This window comes from Pogona vitticeps, chromosome 5 (assembly GCF_051106095.1).
Source record: "Pogona vitticeps strain Pit_001003342236 chromosome 5, PviZW2.1, whole genome shotgun sequence".
Taxonomy (NCBI): domain Eukaryota; kingdom Metazoa; phylum Chordata; class Lepidosauria; order Squamata; family Agamidae; genus Pogona; species Pogona vitticeps.
Genome location: NC_135787.1, coordinates 55,138,039 through 55,157,075, shown reverse-complemented (window position 1 = coordinate 55,157,075; position 19,037 = coordinate 55,138,039). Strand labels below are relative to the sequence as shown.

The following is a 19,037-nucleotide window of genomic DNA, read 5'->3' as shown; positions in this document are numbered from 1 at the left end:
TTTCTGCCCCAAGTACACATGTAAACAGTTGCAATGTTATTAAACAGAGCAACCACTTGAACTGTAGATCATCATTAATATTACTTTTACCCCAGCATCACTATCAGGAACGCTATTGTTTCTGCACTCGCCGGTCCTCTGTATTAGAATGCTACATCTGAATCGAGGTTATCGACTATTTTAGATGGTCTCCCTCATTCAGAGATAAATTCTGGATCATCAGCTCAAATATATACATGCACACACGTCTACTTACAGCAAAGCATTGTTAAATAGCCGAATTAACCTCTGTCAATGCGGGAAGGAGGGGGGACTTTTTCCTCGTTTGTTTTAATTATATTATGGATAGGAATACCGGCCAATCCTAAAAGAGAAGCTGAACAATTAGCAGCACGAAGATTACAAAAAAAAAAAAAAAGTTTTATGGCCTGGAGCGGGATGCCCCGCCCCCGGCTTCGCCGATTGGTTTGTAAAGTCTCGACGACATATATTAACCCGAGCTGCCCTAAAGATGTAGCTGTACATGGAGATCGGGCTGGGAAATCCGACCAGTGTCCACCACAGCTCTGCGTCTGGAAAGCGACCGGTGGGCTTTGCGGGGTTTTTTTTTTAGTTCCTTCCTTCCCCCTTCTCTTGTTCTGTCCCTCTTCGTCACCATCCTCATCCTCATCTTCAGCACCGTCCCGGTTCCCAGCAGTCTCTTCCTCGCAGCGAAAAGAGCGGCGGAGGTCCCCGAGAGGTGGGGCGGCCTCGGTCCCTGTCCTCTCCCTCCACCCCAGTCCCGACGCAGCCCGGCGCCAGACCAGACCATGGGCGCCCCCTCGACCTGAGAGGAGAAGCCGCCGCCTCCGGACAGGGCCGCCGGAACGCTTCGCCCGAGTCGGGGTGGGGGGGGAGCAGCTGGAGGGGATGCAGGTGTAAGTACACGTCGCCCTCCCCGGCCAGTCCTCTTCTTTCCTTGCTATGCTTCGCTCTGCTTTTCCTAAGAACTGAGGAGAGCGTGAAGAAAGGACATCGGGGGCCTCTCTCTGCGGGGCGGGAGGGTTCTCCTTTGGTGGGCGGGTGGGGTGGGGTGGGGGGCTTCACCCCCGGTCTTTGCTGGAGGGGGAGCTTTCTTGCAAGATCCACACACGCCACCCGCTCCGCGTCCTGCGCCGCATGAGTGCCGGGGGAGGCCCTGATCCTGCCCGGAGGGGGCTCGGGGGACTCTGCCGCCGCGCCCACCAGCCTATGGCCCCGGCCCTGGCCTAAGACGGAGGAGGCGAGGGCAGGAGCGGAGATCGGTCCGGGGGAAAGGCTCCATCCGGCTGGCTGGGGGCGGCCGGGGCCCCGGCGATGAGTCTGGTGGGGGGCTTCCCCCACCACCCCGTGGTCCACCATGAGGGCTACCCCTTCGCCGCCGCCGCTGCGGCCGCCGCCGCCGCCGCCAGCCGGTGCAGCCACGAGGAGAACCCGTACTTCCACGGCTGGTTGATCAGCAGCCACCCCTCGGAGATGTCTCCGCCCGACTACAGCATGGCGCTCTCCTACAGCCCCGAGTACGCCAACGGGGCGCCGGGCCTGGAGCATTCGCACCACTACGTGGGCGGCGGCGTGGCCCCTCCGGGCAGCGGCGGCGGGCCGCCGGGACTGGGAGGCGGGCCCCGGCCGGTCAAGCGCCGGGGGACGGCCAACCGCAAGGAGAGGCGCAGGACTCAGAGCATCAACAGCGCCTTCGCCGAGCTGCGCGAGTGCATCCCCAACGTGCCGGCCGACACCAAGCTCTCCAAGATCAAGACCCTGCGCCTGGCCACCAGCTACATCGCCTACCTCATGGACCTCCTGGCCAAAGACGACGCCAACGGCGAGGCCGAGGCCTTCAAGGCCGAGATCAAGAAGACCGACGTCAAGGAGGACAAGAGGAAGAAGGAGCTGGTGAGTTTGCAACCCGGCGGCCCGGGAAGGGTGGCCGGCCGGCGGGCGAGCGGGCGGGCGGGCGGGCGGGCAGAGGCTCAGCTGCCGCAATCGCCCAAATCTGGGGCTCTCGGACTCTTAACTTTGAAGGCTTTTGGACCAGCTTGCTCTTTGCCGGTTGGAATTAAAGTAGACCCACAGAATCAATTGCTGAGTTTTAAGTCTAGCCTTATGTAGAACTAGACTTGAATCCGTGCGTCTACTTTAGTTAGGGAGAGCAACGGGATAAAGACGTTGGTCTTCAAGGTGCCGCCCGCCTTCGTTCTACGTTGCTGTATTTTTATCCACAATCCGTTAATAATCGCACCAGCCTCCTCGTCCCCGAGTGTGCCGCCGGCTCTAAAATGTTAGCTCTGGAAAGGGAGGGAGGGAGGCCTTATTTCCTTAAATTTCCACAGAGAGCCCTGTTTTGTCTCAGCGTCGGGTGGCACCTTGAAGACCGGCATATTTATTTACGTGGGAGAGAGCAAAAGCTAATGGTAATTATTCGTGGAAGCTTAAAGGTGCCACACGATGGTTGGCTCTTATCCTGAAATCAGTGTCTTTGGCTTAAAAACAGCAAGGGGTCTCCTGGCGCCTTGTAGACTAATATGTTGTCCTTGGCCTGTGCTTCCTCTGGGTGGAAGCCCACTTCACCAGATGGAAGTCCACGCCAGCTGATGCCACATAAAACCTGTACTTCAAGAGTCTTTGGTGGCTTTGTTCCTATAAACCAGCAAACACACACCCCCCAATCAAAAATAAAAAATTTAGATTAAAATAAAGCCTTAAGTATATTTTTAGCCATGGGAAGCATATTGCTGTTAGTTAAGACTAAGGGCCGGTGTATTCACTAGAAACAAAGCAGGCAATGCGGCCTATGGAGTTTTCCCCTGGAAGTTCAGGTTTGGGATTAGACACTAGTAAACCTAATTTGTAAGGTACTGCAACTTCTAAACCGTACCTAGATGGAGAAAGGTAATCTCGGAAGGAGAATAATAATAAACCTATAAGGGATAGGAAGTCTCATTGACTTGACCGGGAATTTCTTCCACCTCTTGGGCTGAATGTGAGAGGCTGTAACTCCCTCCAAGGAGGTATGGCAAGACAGGGATGAGCTGAAGGTATATGGGAATCTAGTGCTAGAATCTCTGGGCGATGTAGAGTAGGTCACCCAAGATCTCTGCTGCTTATTTGTGGGGCACTTAATGACGTCAGGAATGCGTGGAAGGTCAGTGATTCCCCCCCCTTCCCATATGCAAATAACAGCTTCCTGGAGACCAGCTTGTTTTTAAAATTCTGACCTAATGCCTTTTGCTTCAAGCTGCATTACGTGAATTTTGGGGTCTCAGTGAAACAAAACAAAACACCGCCCCAATATCCCAAACCCCCATCTGAAGTACCCTTACTTACTTTCTAGGCGCAGAGGGGCAACACATTGCATGCCCCGCAGGTCTCCTTCAGGGCATTTAAGGCGCATAAGGATCACAGGTTGTCCTGGATTCCTTACAGAAACCCACCATGTGAGAGACATGAATTACTGTTGTTTTCCCCCCACCATCCTCTTGATTTGACTGTTTCCTGTAGGCTTGGAAATGGAGCATTTCAAGCATAAGGTAGCGCCTCTTTATTTGACAAGAAGACTTTTAACAAAACAGAAAATATATAGAGGGTCCCAAGGCGGAGAATTGCGAGCGGAAGAATCCCTAGACTAGATGGCTTCCTTATGGTATGTCCTTTACTAACTGAAGCTGAAAAGCAGTTTCCTGGGGCTGCAATTCATTTCAACCAAAACTAAGAAGCTTAACCTTCCGCGATAAATCTGCTAAAACAACCTCGGTTTTCAATACAATCCCGTAGCAAAAGAAAGAAAGAAAAAAGGAAAAAAACTGCAAAGAGAGTCAAAGGAGGGGGGAAAGGGCCTTTAAAACCAGTATGTTTTGCATTGGAAATTTGTTTATGATCCTCGTTCTAGTGTACAGTACTGGAGGAGAAATGGAGGACACGACCTCACCCTCCATTCCTTGTTTCTGCCCAATGAGTTCCCTTTCCAATTTAAATCCCACATCTGAGTGTTTTCCCAGTTGCAGGACGGACTGGAAAATGTCCTGGAACTCGAACCTGTGGATCAAAGGCAAACCACTTAATTTCACTGCACTCTACTTAAACCTTGTTAGGTCTGGCATTAAAATGGGAGGCCTGTGCATTGAGGTCCCAGTCAGCAGTTCTTCCGAGAAAGCCTGAGGGCCACAGGTTTTTAAAGCAACACCGAAAAAGGTATATTTTAAGTACGTAGATACAGATGCACACGACAACCCTTCAAGAGGAGTGGAAACCCCCTGGCGTTCTTTCCGGGCCTGGTCCCCGCTGCAGATTTCAGATTTATAACACCCGGGTGCGGTTGCTTTTGCCTTCCTCCCTGCCATCTGCAAACGACGAGTTAGAATATAGATATACTGTATTCTAATTCAATTCCTGAATTAGGCACTCTGTTGATAGAAGTCAGTCCTTACTAATTTACCTACTGGGTTCAAGTTTCCATGGTTCGGTTCGGTTCCCCTTCTCCAGAAGCGTTTGTGTTTCGATGAAATTCAATCAAAATTAAACCAAATCTGCGAACGCCGCCGCTCGGCTCTGTCCTGATCCGACTAGGACGTGAGCACAACGAATTTAATTTTTATATAACAGAGTTTAAAGTTCGGACGTTTGTCGAAAAGCAAGCTCCTTTTTATCAACAATTCAGAATATACTATCGTGCCCTATTGGTTTTCTGCAAGCCAAGAATTAACCTGTAAAGTAAGGCTAATTAATCACGTGAGAAAATGTGATTATAATCATAAATTTCCCAGTGACACACACAACCCCATTAGGTATGGAATGGCTATGAGAGTATAACAGTCTCACTTGTGAAGCAACTAGAGTGCTGGAAATCGAATGTCAACTCGGATTAGAATGGTTAACGTTCTAAAGCACAAATTTTATTGCGAACAAAACTTGGGTGTGTTTTCGTTCAGACTGCGAAGCTGGGCCGTGGAAAACGCCATCTGCTTAAGTCAATGGGGCATATTTCCGAATAGCATTTAACAGGGTCTGTCAGCGCATCGTGGATTGGGGCCGAAAAGAACCCGAGTGCCCGCTGTCCCCAAAAGACAGGGTCCAGGTTCGTGGGTGGGATCTCCTAAATGACTTCGGGATTCGAATACTGTCCATAGAATTACGATATTCAGGACTGTACATATGTCCAGAATCCCGTGTCTGATCTGATCCAACCTACAAATACTTGGCAGGCCAGGATCATTAATAATTACGATAATTAAGGAGGTGCATGGAGGGCAGAAACGTTTGTGAATGGGGCCTCAGGGACAGCTCTCCGGGCCTCATTTTGGAATAAGCTTTTCATACCACAGTTTAGGTATTTACTTCCTTCAAGGGAGTGTCTCTCTATTAACGTTTACGCCTGTTGCGGAGGCAGACGTCCGCAACGACAACAGGCGGCCCCTGTCCTGTCCGAGAAGAATTTATTTATTTATTTATTTATTGTAGCGGGTCGGGGCTTCCCAAGATCGATCCCTTTTTGTGATTTAGCTGTTTTTACAGTCATGTTAGCTAAGCATATATGTGACACGTGTGTATATCGGAGGACTTGAATGAGTTTCCCCGTGTAGCTCTTGTGCGGCTAGGGTACGGATGGGTGGGGAAACGAGGAATGCATGTGTGCAAAATCATTCTGTGTCCCCGCGCGCGCGCGCGTGTGTGTTGGGGGTGGGGTGGGGGTGGAGAGACATTTATTTGTAAATGCAATGTTTACACAGACATATGTACCGGAGTGCATGCATTGCTTGTCGTTACTGTCACTCACAGGGGGTTTGTTTTAGAAGTCTGTGGTGCTTGATAAATGGAATACAATTGAGTTGCTCTGCGATCTGAGGCGTGTTTTGATTTTCTTTTTAAGTGAAGATGTTTGTAAATCTTCGAATAGGTGGGTGCGGGGTCACGCAGGCTCAAAGGATGCCTACAGCCGCCTAGTAGCTGCCTAGTAGCTTCATCGATCCTGGATTTGGAGCGACTCTAAAGCTTTATTACTTCAGGTTGTTGGGTCACCAGGTCGATGCAGAAAACTTTTTACGCAGGAGTGATTAGGGCACCGTGGAGACCGGAAGGAGAATAAATCCAATTGCTTTGGTGGCATTTCTCTCCGGGAGAGATTTTTAGGATCCAGTCCTACGCCTGCCTATTCAGAAGAAAGTCTCCCTGAGTTTAGCAGACCTTACTCCTGGGTAGGCTGGAAGGATAAGACCGCAGCCATCATAACCACATTGTTTTTGTTTGAGGAAGTAGCTGGAATGCCTGCCAGAATCTCACCGTCTCACATTTGGCAGGAAGGGCAATGGCAAGAGGCTTTTTGATGGCACTGCAGTTGGTAGGCCTCTGCTTTAGCCTCAGAGCATGAGAAAATCACTTTGTTGGATTACAACTCCCAGAATCCTTCTGCTCTGCTGACTGAGGGATTTTGGAAGCTGTAGTCCAACACAGTAACTTTTTCCGGCACAGATTCAGCCTCAGCTGAAAGATCTGCTCTGCCCCAAAGCCGACAGAGGAGCTAAAGGTTGCGGGTGGGAGGAGGTTACCCTGAAAATATATGGGAGATAATCTCTTTATTTCTCCTCCTCCTCTTCTTCTTCTTCTTCTTCTTCTTCGCCTCCTTTCTCGAACAGAATGAAATATTGAAAAGCACAGTTAGCAGCAATGACAAGAAAACCAAAGGGAGGACTGGCTGGCCGCAGCATGTATGGGCGTTGGAGCTCAAGCAGTGAGGGGAGCGCTGGAGGACTGGAGGAAATATTATAATCCCGCTTTACCAGGACTGTGGACCTTCAAGAGAGATTGCTGAAAGCTGAGGACTTTTTTGATGTTGTTGTTTTGGAATCGTCTGGTTTATTTATGTGCAATTTCCCTCCCCTAGTCTCCCCTTGGGGGAAAAAAAAAGACCCAGTGTGGATCGTGGAAGAAAAGCATTCCAAATTTGAATATATGAATATATGAAGAGGAAAAAACCCGCCAGCGTGGTAAGGGGTAATGTGGTCTCTATAGTTATCCCCCCCTCCTCCTTATGAATGTTATTTGGCTTTGTTTGTATGGAACACACAGGACAAGCGAAAAAAAGAAAATCTTGAAGGCATTAATGTATTATGTGAAGTGTATATATTTAATATTTGCTCTGTTGGATAAACGTGATGGGAAGCTCGATCAAAGTTGTTCCCCCACCCTACCCCCCCCAAAAAAAATCAAGTTCCACTTTTGGAAAGCTTCTGTGCCTTGTTTTTTGTTTTTGGGTTTTTGTTTTTGTTTTTTTTAGATTGGACGTCAGTGTTGTGTTTTTCTCCCCCTCTGTGGGTTGCTCAATAGTTGAAAGAGATTTTCTAACAGCTGTTTGTTAATGTGCACTTCAGTCCTTAAGGAAGAAAGAAAAATTAAATTTAAAATAATAATAATAATAATGATAATCCGTGGAGTTGAATTCATATTGAAAGGTGTAAACGTTGTAAGTATTCAATAAACCACTGTGTGTGCTTTTTAAAAAAAACTAAAAGTAAAGCTTACCTTTTATACCTGGGAAGTTAAAAAAAAACAGGCCTGCTTCCATCGCCAACAAGTTGGAATTTTATGATGGTGCAGAAAGTAAATTAAATTATCAAGGTGGACATCTAAAGATACCCTCCAGTGGACGGTGACCAGAGCAAATAAAGTTTTCTCTGAAACTTACTTCTGATTGAAGGTGGTGGTTAGGACTCATTTTCAAAAGACTCTTCATGGAGGGAGGGAGGGGAAATCAGACCACTTTCCCCATTCAGAAGTGGTGAAAGGGAAACAAAAAGGTTCAGGGAGGTTGTTCCTTGGGAGACGTTGCCTGGGACCCTGAGCACATTTTCTCCGAAGTAAATTCCACTTAAATCAAGGCAGAGAAGAGCTGTTGCATTGTGCCAAGGTTTTCTTTTCTAAGGTATTTACCCCTTTATACTGGACGGAAGGACAGAAATGGATCAAGTCAGAAGGCAGCATTGCCTCACCTTTGCCGAAGGAAGAGGGTGACTGCTTTTTTTTTTTTTCTGAAATAGTAATAATCTCCAGTGGTCTTCTAAAGGTATTTGGTTGTGAGAGAGGGAGAATACTTAGGACGTAAGCAGATCTTGATATTTATTTCATACTTAATCAATGCGAGTTATTTTCTCGGTGTATTTATGCTTAGCGGCATTGTATGAAGTGATTTGTGACATGGACTTTCACCCTCCTCCTTGGGCCATGAGCGGGGCAAAGAAGGCTTAAAGCCGGGATAGAAGTGATTATGTAGCAGGCAATTTTCCGTCTAATATGTAATACTGAACAAGGCTAGGGATTTCGGAGGCGGGGAATGTAAGTGGATATGTAAGCAGTCTTCATCTTTACTTTGTGCTTCCTTCAAACTCTTCTTGGTTGGTTGCACTTTTCTAATCCACTGCCATAATCAACATGGTTGTTGTTGTTGTTGTTAAGAAATCCTGCTCTTGGCACAAGATTGTGAGTTAGGCCTCCTAATGTGGCAAAGGGGAGTAGGGGGGAAGAGGAGTAGACTCAGTTGGAGTGGCCCTTAGAACCTCACAGTGGTGGAGGACATTTGACCATCTCCTCTCTCCTGGCAAGGGACCATGGCTGGCCTTGATCAAGCAGTTTAGGCATTCTTGCTTAGCGATTTGGGAGCATCTTTGGGAATCCTAGCCTGGGAAAGACCTGCGCCAGGAGCATTTCTTTGAAACTCATTCTCCTTTCTATGTATTACAGCACTTTTCTTGATATTGCCAAAGCCTAGAAATGGGGTCTTTCTTGGTTGATGGATTGTTCAATGAAAACGAGTCCTTGCAGTAGGTTTTGAGATGAGTTCAAGCGACAGACCTCTCTCTCTCTGTCTCTCTCTCTCTCTCTTTCTCTGACTATATATATCTCTGCTTCAGGTTGTCTGAGGTGAATAGAATACGAAATCCATATTTGGCTCTGCCCTCCCCTCTCCTTCTGAGTGACTTGATCTAGCCACACTCTTGACAATAAGAAATGGTAGATCCCCAACTGCCCGTGGGAAAAAAAGAGAGAGATTACACTGTTGGCCAGGCCCTCCCTGACAACAGGAAGGTTGTGAGGTTACAACAACCAGGCCGGGGTGAGGTGCCCTCTTCCCGTTGTGGGGTCAGGCAGCCTGGACAAGGCCTGGGCCAGGCCCAGGGTGGTTGCATTTAAAGGCACAAGCCCTGGAAGAACCTCAACTCCCCCCTCCCCTTTAAAGCTTTGTCGGTTATTCTCCCTGTTGTCATCCACGGATCCAATCCCACCCACCGCCCAGCCTTCACACTGGGATTTCTGATGGAAGCCCTTGTCCCTATTCTGAAATATTCTGCTCTAAAGAAAAAAACCTGGCGATTTCCAGGATTCAACACCCTACTTCATTGGGTGCATGTCTCGATTTTTAAAAGGCCCCACAGAAACACTCGTCTATCCTGTATGCATTTTTTATCCTATGCAATATTTTTCACTGTGATGTAAACCCACAGGTGGCTTCAAAACAACCAGATGTATGCTTGCTGATTGTAGTGAGTGCTTGAAGGTGATTTCTTTGAACTAATTTTAATTGGGGGGGACAGGACACCGTCCCCTATATGAAAAGAAATATATCTCTCAAGCTCCTATTTCTCTTTATCCTATTTTCAGATACCTCTGTCCGCAGCAGTAGATAGGTAAAATATGCTCCTGACTTATTTATGTTACATGATATAACTAAGTGATCCAATCTCTTTATCTGGCACGAGTTAATGCGCACAAAGGGTTTCTTGGGAGTAAGGGCCCTGTGAAATCGTGGCGATTTACTTCCAGGTATTGATGAGAAAACCATTCATCCCATCACTTGGACAAATTATATCCTGACTTGGGCTATTTATTCCTCTGTGGACGTGTGCTTTGAATTTCCACCGGCACAGAGCAGGTATAGAATGGGCCGCATCTAGACCATAAATGTCTGGGGCTGCAATCCTGGGAAACAATTACTTGGGTACTCACTGTAAATCCGTAAAAACGTCCCTGCCGACTTCCGAGGAATCACCAGTGCTCTTGGGAAAGTGACGTGGGCAGTCACTGAGGCGAATAACATTTTTGCGCCTCTTTAAAAGTGTCTGAATTGAATTGGGTTTGGTTTTCGTTTGGAATATTAGAGTTAAAAAGCTAAAAAGCAGTTCTTTGCATGCAGTACAAGGCACTGATTTCAGTGAAATGCTATTTCCACTTCAGTATGCAGAGATTGCAAGCCTACACCTACTTACCTGGGAGTAAACATGATCGAACACAGAAAGCAGAATTTACCCAAGCTAGATGAATGCACACAGGCCAGTCTCCTGTGGCTAGTCTGAAACAGATTAGACCCACTGGTTTATCATTCAGCAGCTGATTCAAAGCATCTCCCTCCCAGTTGAGACACCAGGGCATTTCAGCTCGAAGCTTGCATTGTTATGTTGATCGTAGCCACATACATCGTATAGAGATACCAGGTACTGTACTTTTTTGGCTTCACGAGATGATCAAGAGGATTTTTGGCTTTGATTTTCTCCCTCCCCCCCTTTCTGTCTCTTCTTTCAGCTGGCGAGGGTTGGGGGCGAGGTGGTATCGGACCCACTGAAAGGTGATTGCAGGCGGGTTAAAGGAGGAGAGAGCCGGGAAAGGGGGAGAAGGGGGGAGGGGAGATCCTTTTTAATTGCTCGGTAATGGGGCTGTTGCTATTTTCTCAGGAGCAATCATTCCTGGAGCTAAATCGCGAGAGCCCTAGACAGGCCGGAGCCGACAAAAATGTAGCGTTTGACGTTAAAAGCTAAATGGGGAAGCGGGGCGGCAGTGGAAGGTAAATTGATGGCCGATTGGGATGTCAGCAGCAGCCCTGGCCCCAGATCGCAAGGCTGGAGCTGGGAGCCTGATAAGGCCCCTCGCTTGACTTTGGTGTGTGTGCGTGCGTGCGAGCGAGCGAGCGAGCGTGTGCGCGCTCCGGCCCTTTGGGCCAGAGGCTCTCCCGGGAACCGGACGGCAGGAGCGCCTCTTGTCTTTCCCTCCCCCGCTCTCCCCCCCCCCTCTATCTGTCAGGTTCTTGCTAAGGTCAGGCCTGCTCTTCTCCGCCGCCTTGTCTGCCCCCCCCCCCCAAATCCCCGGGGTGCTTAAAGCCACGGGGAGAAAAAGGGCCGAGGGAAAAAAGGCAGGATCTCGTTCCGGCCCGTCAGGGTTCAAAAGCCGCAGCGGCCACGACGGCTGGGTAGGTGTCCCACGAGGAAGCGTTAAGGACCTCGTCATTACAGCCCGGGCGAGAAACGGCCTGCAGCTCGTTGGCTTGGCGAGCCACCGCCTCCAGGAAAGGTCGACGCGCTTGGATCGCAGCCTCCGAGGGGAGGTGAAGCGAAGTGGCTGCAATCCGCCCAACCTGGCGGAGGATCCCGCTGGATCCTGGCAGCCCGATCCGCCGCCGCCCCCCCCCCCAGCCCCCGCCTATCCGTACAGATAGCCACCGCGACCTGGAAGGGTTGTGTGTTTGTTTTCTTTAACCTGAAGGATTTTGTTCCCTCGAGTATCTGCTCACGATCGGGCGCCTTGACTGACTGCCGTCAATACACACTCAGGGCTGAATCCTCGTTTGCTGTTGTTTTAGATCCGGCCTGTAGCGATTCATCGCAGACGTAGGATCCTCGGGAGAAAGAAAAACCCATTTACTGTATTTCAATTGGTCTATTCTGTGAATGAACCTTGATCCAAGCCCATGAACTTTCGATGTCGCTGATGGAACAGACCCACCATATAAGCCTCTCTCCTCAATACTATAATCCTATACAACACTTTCCTGGATCGATTTTAGGAGGACTTAACTTCGGAGCAGATATTTCTAGCGTTTTCCGGTGACTGTGTCTAAAAAAAAAAAGCTACCCAGTACGATCCAGATTTTCTTTGTGAATTTAATGGCTATGGCTTGTCAAGATGCTAGCCGGCCTCGCTTACTTGGGAGATCCCACAAAAATGTGCTGGACTTGCCTCTCCATAAACATGCCAAGGCTTGGACGAAAGAGGCCATTCCTTTGAGCAGAACAAAACCGATTCAACCATAGGGGCTTCTAAAGCTAAGAGCTTTAGATTGCCTGTGGACAAAATTCTTGAGGACCAGAACCCAAACATCCAGAAAGATGTTTCAATTTTAGAAAGAATTAAGAAGCGGCATCCTGGTGCTCAAAAGTGACTCCTCCTTCCTCTTCTTTCTTCTTTTCTTAATAGATTAATTGAAAGAATAGTATTTGGCTAGTTTATAGTTTCATTCTTGTTCTTGAGCAGAGGTGTAGCAATTTTGATTTTTGGATTACAATTCCTAGAATCCCACGACTCGCAGCTACTGCTGGAAGGGTGATTCTGGGAAATACAGTAAAAAAAGAGAGAGAGGGTTTCTGTTAATGAGAGAAATCTTTAGTTGTGTCATCATATTTTTTGTGCTCCTTGTTCTAGCTTGTTTCTTCCCCCCCCCGTGACTCCCCCCCCCCCACGCAGGCTTTTGAAATGCTTGTTTCAAAGAATGCTTTTAAGGCTACGATGCCTTTTCAGCGTCTAATTAGGAGTCCAACAGACCTCATCCCAAATAGACTCCAAATTGGACTCTATGGGTAAAATGCAGGCGTAGGATTGGAACTGCACAAATGCTTGCTCCTTTGACAATAATGCCACTAGTTGAAGGGGAGGGGGTGGAATAGTGAGCTCTATAGATTTCAGTGAAGTCTGCTGCTCCTGTAGGTGGATGTGGAAGAGGAACATAAAATCTGGAATACTTCCTTTCAAATATGCCACGTTACTGTGGGCCAGGAACTGATCTATAGACTGAAGTAAGATATTCCAATCCTGTTTAGGTTTAGGTTTCAATGGGGACCTCATTTAGCCATAATATATTCAACATGGTATGTTAAGTCTTGCAGTAGCTTGAGCAGCACTGCTATCGTTTTTTTAGAAGGAAGCAACTGAATTCTTGATTTTTCAAGGGTAGTTTGGGTGGCATTTAAAGTCTGTATAGATGGAAACCGTGGATTTCAGTGGAATCTGTTTCCATATACAGTACAGCATTCAGTGCATCAGTGCTGCTTAAAGAGCACCCTCAAGTCTAAACTATATGGTTTAGGTTTGAGGGTGTGCTTTAAGCAGCACTGATGCATTGTATGCATCTTGCTTCTTGTTTGGGTGATGAAAATACTAGTCTTCAAAAAATTAAGACCAATATTTTATTGCTTGTTCCAGCTAGGAGTAGACTCATGGAATCAATTGCTGAATGATATGTCAATACTTATGTAAGTCCCAGTGAATCTGCTCTACTTGGGACTAGTGAAAGAATACCAGCCTATGAGCTTTCCTGATTCCATATAATTTTTTCTCACCTGAAATGTTCAGGTGAGAAAAAATTCATTTAAATTTTACACACATACACACTAGGGAGGGACAAAATAGTCATATTTATATTTGAGTTCCTGTTACATATTTTTCTCCACATATGTGTGTGTGTGTGTGTGTGTGTGTGTGTGTGTGTGAAAATTAAAAAGTCAGTTAATGAATGCTTACAAAATCAGATACTGGGGACAAGTCTCCTCGGTCCCTTGCTCTTAAAGTAGCCCTATTGTTCAAACAGTAAACAACATATAAATTTGTTTTAATATCCTGCTTGCACACTTGTGGCTGAAGATATGAAGTATATCAGGAGTATTATTGAAATGTGTGTGCATTTGGTTGTGTTTAAGTTTTGGCCACTAACTTTACAAATCCAAATTAGTTTAGGAGGAGAATTAAGTAACTACTTGGGGCTGCAGTTGTAGGACTATTTACTTTAGAATAAATTCTTTTGAGCGGACTTAACTTAAAGTAAACATGGATTAGGAATACCGTCTAATCACTATAGTTGGGGCCACAGGAATGTGTTGGTTGGACAGTGGTCAATGATTTTCAGTGCAAGACTTTGATAAATATGGGATGGGACAAAATAGCCAAATCTATTGAGTGCAAAGCTGGGCTTTGCATAAAATAGAAGCCAGAAATTACCTTAATTTGTTTGCATGTTTATGTCACATATCTTACATAGTCAATGGTCAGTCATATTATTGTTGTGGCTTCAGTCGCTCAGCTTCTTTATATGTGGAACTGAATCTCTACTGCATTGGGCAGACCTTCCTTTTAGAGAACTGGGCGCAAAGCATATTAAAAGAATAATGAAGCTACTAAGCACAGCAGGTGATGGACTTCAAAGATGATTAATTACACAACAGCTTCTCTAAAGTACATTTTTTCCTGTGTTGACAATCTTTGTCTGAATGGAACAGAAAGGTTTTAGAACAACAAATGCCTTTAATAAATCTTTGCATCTGAGTCTGGGGAGAGGGGACCCAGTTCCTACAAAGCAACAGTGAGAAACCTTCCAATGTTATTGATAGATGAAATGTGCAGATTAATCCATAAAAGATTCCCAGTCCTAAAGATCTTCCACTAGTTTAGCAGAGATGTTGACATATGTAGATCTGTTAATCTGTTGCACCAAAAGACTAGTAAGTGTTATTTGGGCATAAGCTTTTGTGGACTGGGACTGGACTCTGTATCTACAAAAGCATTTTTCAAGCAATCTGAAAAAGTGGTTTACAATCCACGACATCTAATACCCAAATGATATTTGTTGCCTTTGACGGTCCAGAAAAATGTTGTTGGTTTTTCCCTGTTAGCTTTTCAGTCTGATGGTCTTTGGGTGTGTTGGATTACAACTCCCATAATCCCCAACCAGCATAATCATTGTTTGCATTAGTGGGGTGACGGGAGCTGTAATCTGACACATTTGGCAGGTAGATGATTGGGAGAAGCTGCTAGAACAAAGCCCAGGTATATTCCAGGATTGATATAATTTTATTATTTTTGGATTACATGTAATTAACAAGGACATCCCTCCTCCATCCACTTTCTCTTTATTTCATTCCAGCTCATTTCATTTGGAAAAGCAGTAGATGGTGTTAGTTGGTATTAGAAACAAAACCTTAGGAATTAATACATCAGTGTTTCTGCAGCTCGGGTTGACCAGATAACTGTTGTCGATGAGGTGCCTGTATATTTTTGTATGTCTGTTTTCATTTTTGAGCCTTTTGTCTTGCGCAGTTATCAGATCCCAGTTTCAGCCTCATTGGTGACCTACCCACTATCCCACCTCTTTTGTTGAAATTTCCGATGGCGATAGCTAATCTTACCTCTTCGTCAATCATGGCGTCAGTGTGACGTTAGGAGCCATTCGTCCATCCCCTTAGGCAGTGCTCCATAATCACTGAGCGATCCTATATCCACTACCCTCCCCAACAGAACGAAGGAGATTTATTTCTGAGGAGATAGGCATTGAATTGTACTGCAAACCCAGTATGCTTACAAACCTGGAAATACGTCTGTGGAAGACATTCCTATTAAAATAAAGGGAGAGCCCAGCAAGGAACAGCAAAATCCACAATCCACCCAATTAAGGGTGGATTTCACCCCATCAGCACTTGAGCTTGAAAGCAGAGAGTGCTTTAATTGTATTCACTATGAAAGGGGATTCACTTGACAGTGGCCAAAAAAAAAAATCCTTCTGCCACTAGCATAATCTCTTTTAAGAATATAATTAAGGTTTATTATCTCTCTTCACTACTTCTCTTTCTCTCTTCTTCTTCCAGCCTATGAAATACATTTTTCCCCGCAACAGCTTCCATCTTTCCCATTTCTAAATGGCCAATTATAATTCAGATATTTCAGACTCCGAAAGGAGATTAGAGAGCTATTGTTATCTGAATTATATGTCTGCATAAATTTGAAAAAGCATCCATAATGGAATTGGGGGGGGGAGCAAAGCTGCCTCTTTCAGAGGAGGCTTTTGTGGACCGTCTGACTTTCCACCGACCCTCTTTCTCCAAAGGCAGACCCTACTCCCACCCCAATATTCCTCAAGCAACATGACCACTTTGATGATGGTCTCATAGAGCCCTGATTACAAATTTATTTTTAGGCACCATATAAGTCTTGATATTCGCCATTAAGGACATCTGGCAGTGATTAGAAGAAGCCCCTCTTTCCTTCCCCCTCCCTCGCTCTCTCTATCTTGCAAGGAGAGCCTCTACGGACAGTCTGACGTCAGATCAGACGGCTCGGAGCCATCCTGCTCAAGAGTTGGGTGTAATCACAGCAGCGCTTTCCCAACACCAGCTGAAATCCAGGCAACCAGCTGGAATGCGGATACAATGGAAAGCCTTTCCTTTTTTGCTTCTTCCTCTCTCCCTGTCCCTCCCCCATTTCTCTTTAATTCTGCATTCTCATATAAAAAAAGACATTGGCTTCTTGAAGTTTTGCAGGATGCTAATACACTAGATTATATTTTATTTCATTTTTCCCATGAATCTCTTAGAAACACCGGCATAAGGGGGAGACATCCTACTTAAGACCAGCTAATGTTAAAAGCGGAGTAAAGTCTGAGAAAGTGATTCACAGTCCAGGAAAGCTAGCACTGGTCTACATATGCATAGACGTTTTTCATTCAAATAGTGTAACAAAGCTAAGAAGCTAGAGTCCTAAGAAGGAGAGAAATTCATACCAAATATTTTTACATGGCCTTTTAAATAAGAAAACAAGCCATTTCCAGCATTCCACAGCTAGCCCCATCCCAAAGATCTATGTCTTTAGTTTGTATGTCTGCATGTGCAAAGGTCAGAGGTAAGTAAAGTGTGGCCCTCCAGATGCTGTTGGCTTGCATTAATCATCTCTAGTAACATAAGAGTCCAGAACAGGGCCATGCATTCCTTATTCCTGGCACAGTAGGTATAATGTATATAATAATCTTCTACAGAGTTATCTAAGCTTGACCTGAAAACACTGAGAGCAGAGTCAGTGCAACCTCTTTATGGCCTCTGAGCATTTGAGAAGTGAATGCTTATTTGCAGAGGAATGGAGCAAAATTACTATCTGTTTTCTTTCTCTGTAGGCCCTATCTATCACCCAGTTAAGCCAGAACACTACTTCTCAACAAATTGAGTTTGCTCCAGTTACAGATAGTACACTCCGCTTCTATAGGTGCAGTTGTCTACTCTAGGTCACTTCACTGGCATTTTGTAACCAGTTTGGGTTCAGTTTTGGAAGGGACATCATAACCTATTGAGAAACAGAAGACATTTGCAAAAAGTATGTAATAGGGACCTGATAAGTATTCCTTTGGCACCTATGTTTTAAGACAAATTGATCACTCAGTTTATACAGATGGATCAAGTGTTTTGCAGACTGCTAGCAATACTGTACTACAGAGGCTTTTTGTGCTGTGTGTATTTTTGCTCATATGACATAATTTTTAGAAAACATTTCTTCCCTCACTGAGCCCGTATGCTTTCAACAAGTTGAAGATGAGGCAGAAATTCAGCAGCTGCACTGCTGATGTAGGATATACTACATCAGGTTTTTAACAACAGAATTAGGTGTTGCAGAACCCAGCTTTCCTGGAAGAATACGCGTGTTTAAAAAAGAGATAGTGTCAATATGCAGTCCTACTATTAAAATGCACAGGCCCTCTGCTGTTTGTTAATATAATGAATTTCTTTTCTTGTTGAAAATACTTCCAGTGCCTAACATCTTCTGGTTTGCACCACCTTTATGAAAAATAGGAACATTGGACAAGAGATTCTTCTTCACACCATCATGAGGGTGAGATGAGCTGCAACATACACAATCATACTACAGGGAGTTGGGCACCTCCATAAGCCACCTGACAATCCTGCCTTTGTGCACCAATTAAAATAGAGCCACACAGAAGCCACATCATTTCCTGAAAGCTCTTGTCCAAGCATCTTGCATTAATCTGAATGCCTCAAAGCAGGCTGTAGTTATTCAAGGGAAAGGGAAAGGCACTGCATGCATGTTCAGAAGGTTCTGGATTTCTTTCCAGGGCTCTGAGGTTGTAGGTTGGATTAGGTCTCCTGTTAAGATTTCTTCAGTCATGGTCTATAATCCAATCCTAGGGTTTCTAGGAGTACTTTAATTTGTGAGCCTGAAAGGGCATTGATTAACAAGGTTTTATAACTGGCCTGGGTAGGGAGAGGTGATTGTCCTGAGGAGCTGGAAATGAGGTAGGTGGTTTTGTCTCCTGAGCAAGATAGATGAGTTGGTTGAGTTTACTTGTGTGCCAGATTAAGGGAAGACTGATTTAACGCCTAGACAGGAATAAATGAGTTTTGGTTGGCCCTAAATATGAGAGGCTTGCATTGATGCAACCAACAATGCAGCCAAGTTTCACAGCTTTCAAAGGAAAAACTTAATTTCCTTGCTGAGCTAGGTTCAGATTCTATTCTGACCACATTCACAAAGGAACACAGAGAGTCTTGTGGCTTGACAGAAATGGGTTGTATCAAGGAACTGAATCCAGATAAAAATGGAAATTTGCACTGGGAGTATTTGAAAGGGCGAAAATGCTTACTGAAAATGGAAAGTTACTTTTTGGCCTACAGCATCAAAAATACTTCAGCCAGCACAGCTAGCTCCATAATCTAAGAACTGAAGTCCAACAGTAGCCATTCCACTTATATGTATTGTGGGAGTTGTAGCTAGAAGTCCTGTCTCTGATTCTGACTTTAAGAACACCAGTGTGGAAATAAAGTTCAACTGATGATGGAATGTTCTTTTAAATAAATAAATAAAAACAAGGGTAGGTGTTGATAAGGAACTCAAATATAGATTGGGGATCTGTATGCAAAGTAACATGTTGCAAAGCTGAAACCTCTTCCTCCTTGTGTTTGTTGGATCTTGAAGTTATACTGAAGTCAACTGAGGCCATAGTGCTGTATTCATCCCCTTGGACGTTAGATTAGATGCGTCCTCCTGAATACATAGATAGTGCATTGACTGGGCCTAAATCTTATTTTTATACAAATCAGCAGCTGACAGTCATAGCTGTATCGAGAAATCTCTACAAAGGGAGTACTTCAAGGATATTAGATCCATTTCCCTCAAATGAAGAAAAATGCAAATACGGGATTTGCTGTGGAAGGAATCAA

General features: G+C 45.5%; 1 protein-coding gene across 1 annotated transcript; it reads left to right on the top strand.

Annotated features, from left to right (window-relative positions):
- Nucleotides 1-1,193: 1,193 nt before the first annotated feature.
- On the top strand, nucleotides 1,194-7,516 carry HAND2 (heart and neural crest derivatives expressed 2). The gene is made up of 2 exons (XM_073001449.2): nucleotides 1,194-1,914; nucleotides 6,648-7,516. Exons 1-2 carry the CDS (start codon nucleotides 1,336-1,338, stop codon nucleotides 6,744-6,746), a joined length of 678 nt encoding a protein of 225 aa, XP_072857550.2. The 5' UTR covers nucleotides 1,194-1,335; the 3' UTR covers nucleotides 6,747-7,516.
- Nucleotides 7,517-19,037: the final 11,521 nt, after the last annotated feature.

Excerpts from the sequence above, each read along its gene's own strand:
- HAND2 (XM_073001449.2), top strand. The coding sequence starts at position 1,336 with ATGAGTCTGGTGGGGGGCTTCCCCCACCACCCCGTGGTCCACCATGAG. Across the intron at positions 1,915-6,647 it reads ACAAGAGGAAGAAGGAGCTG|AATGAAATATTGAAAAGCAC; the intron begins GTGAGTTTGCAA and ends TTTCTCGAACAG.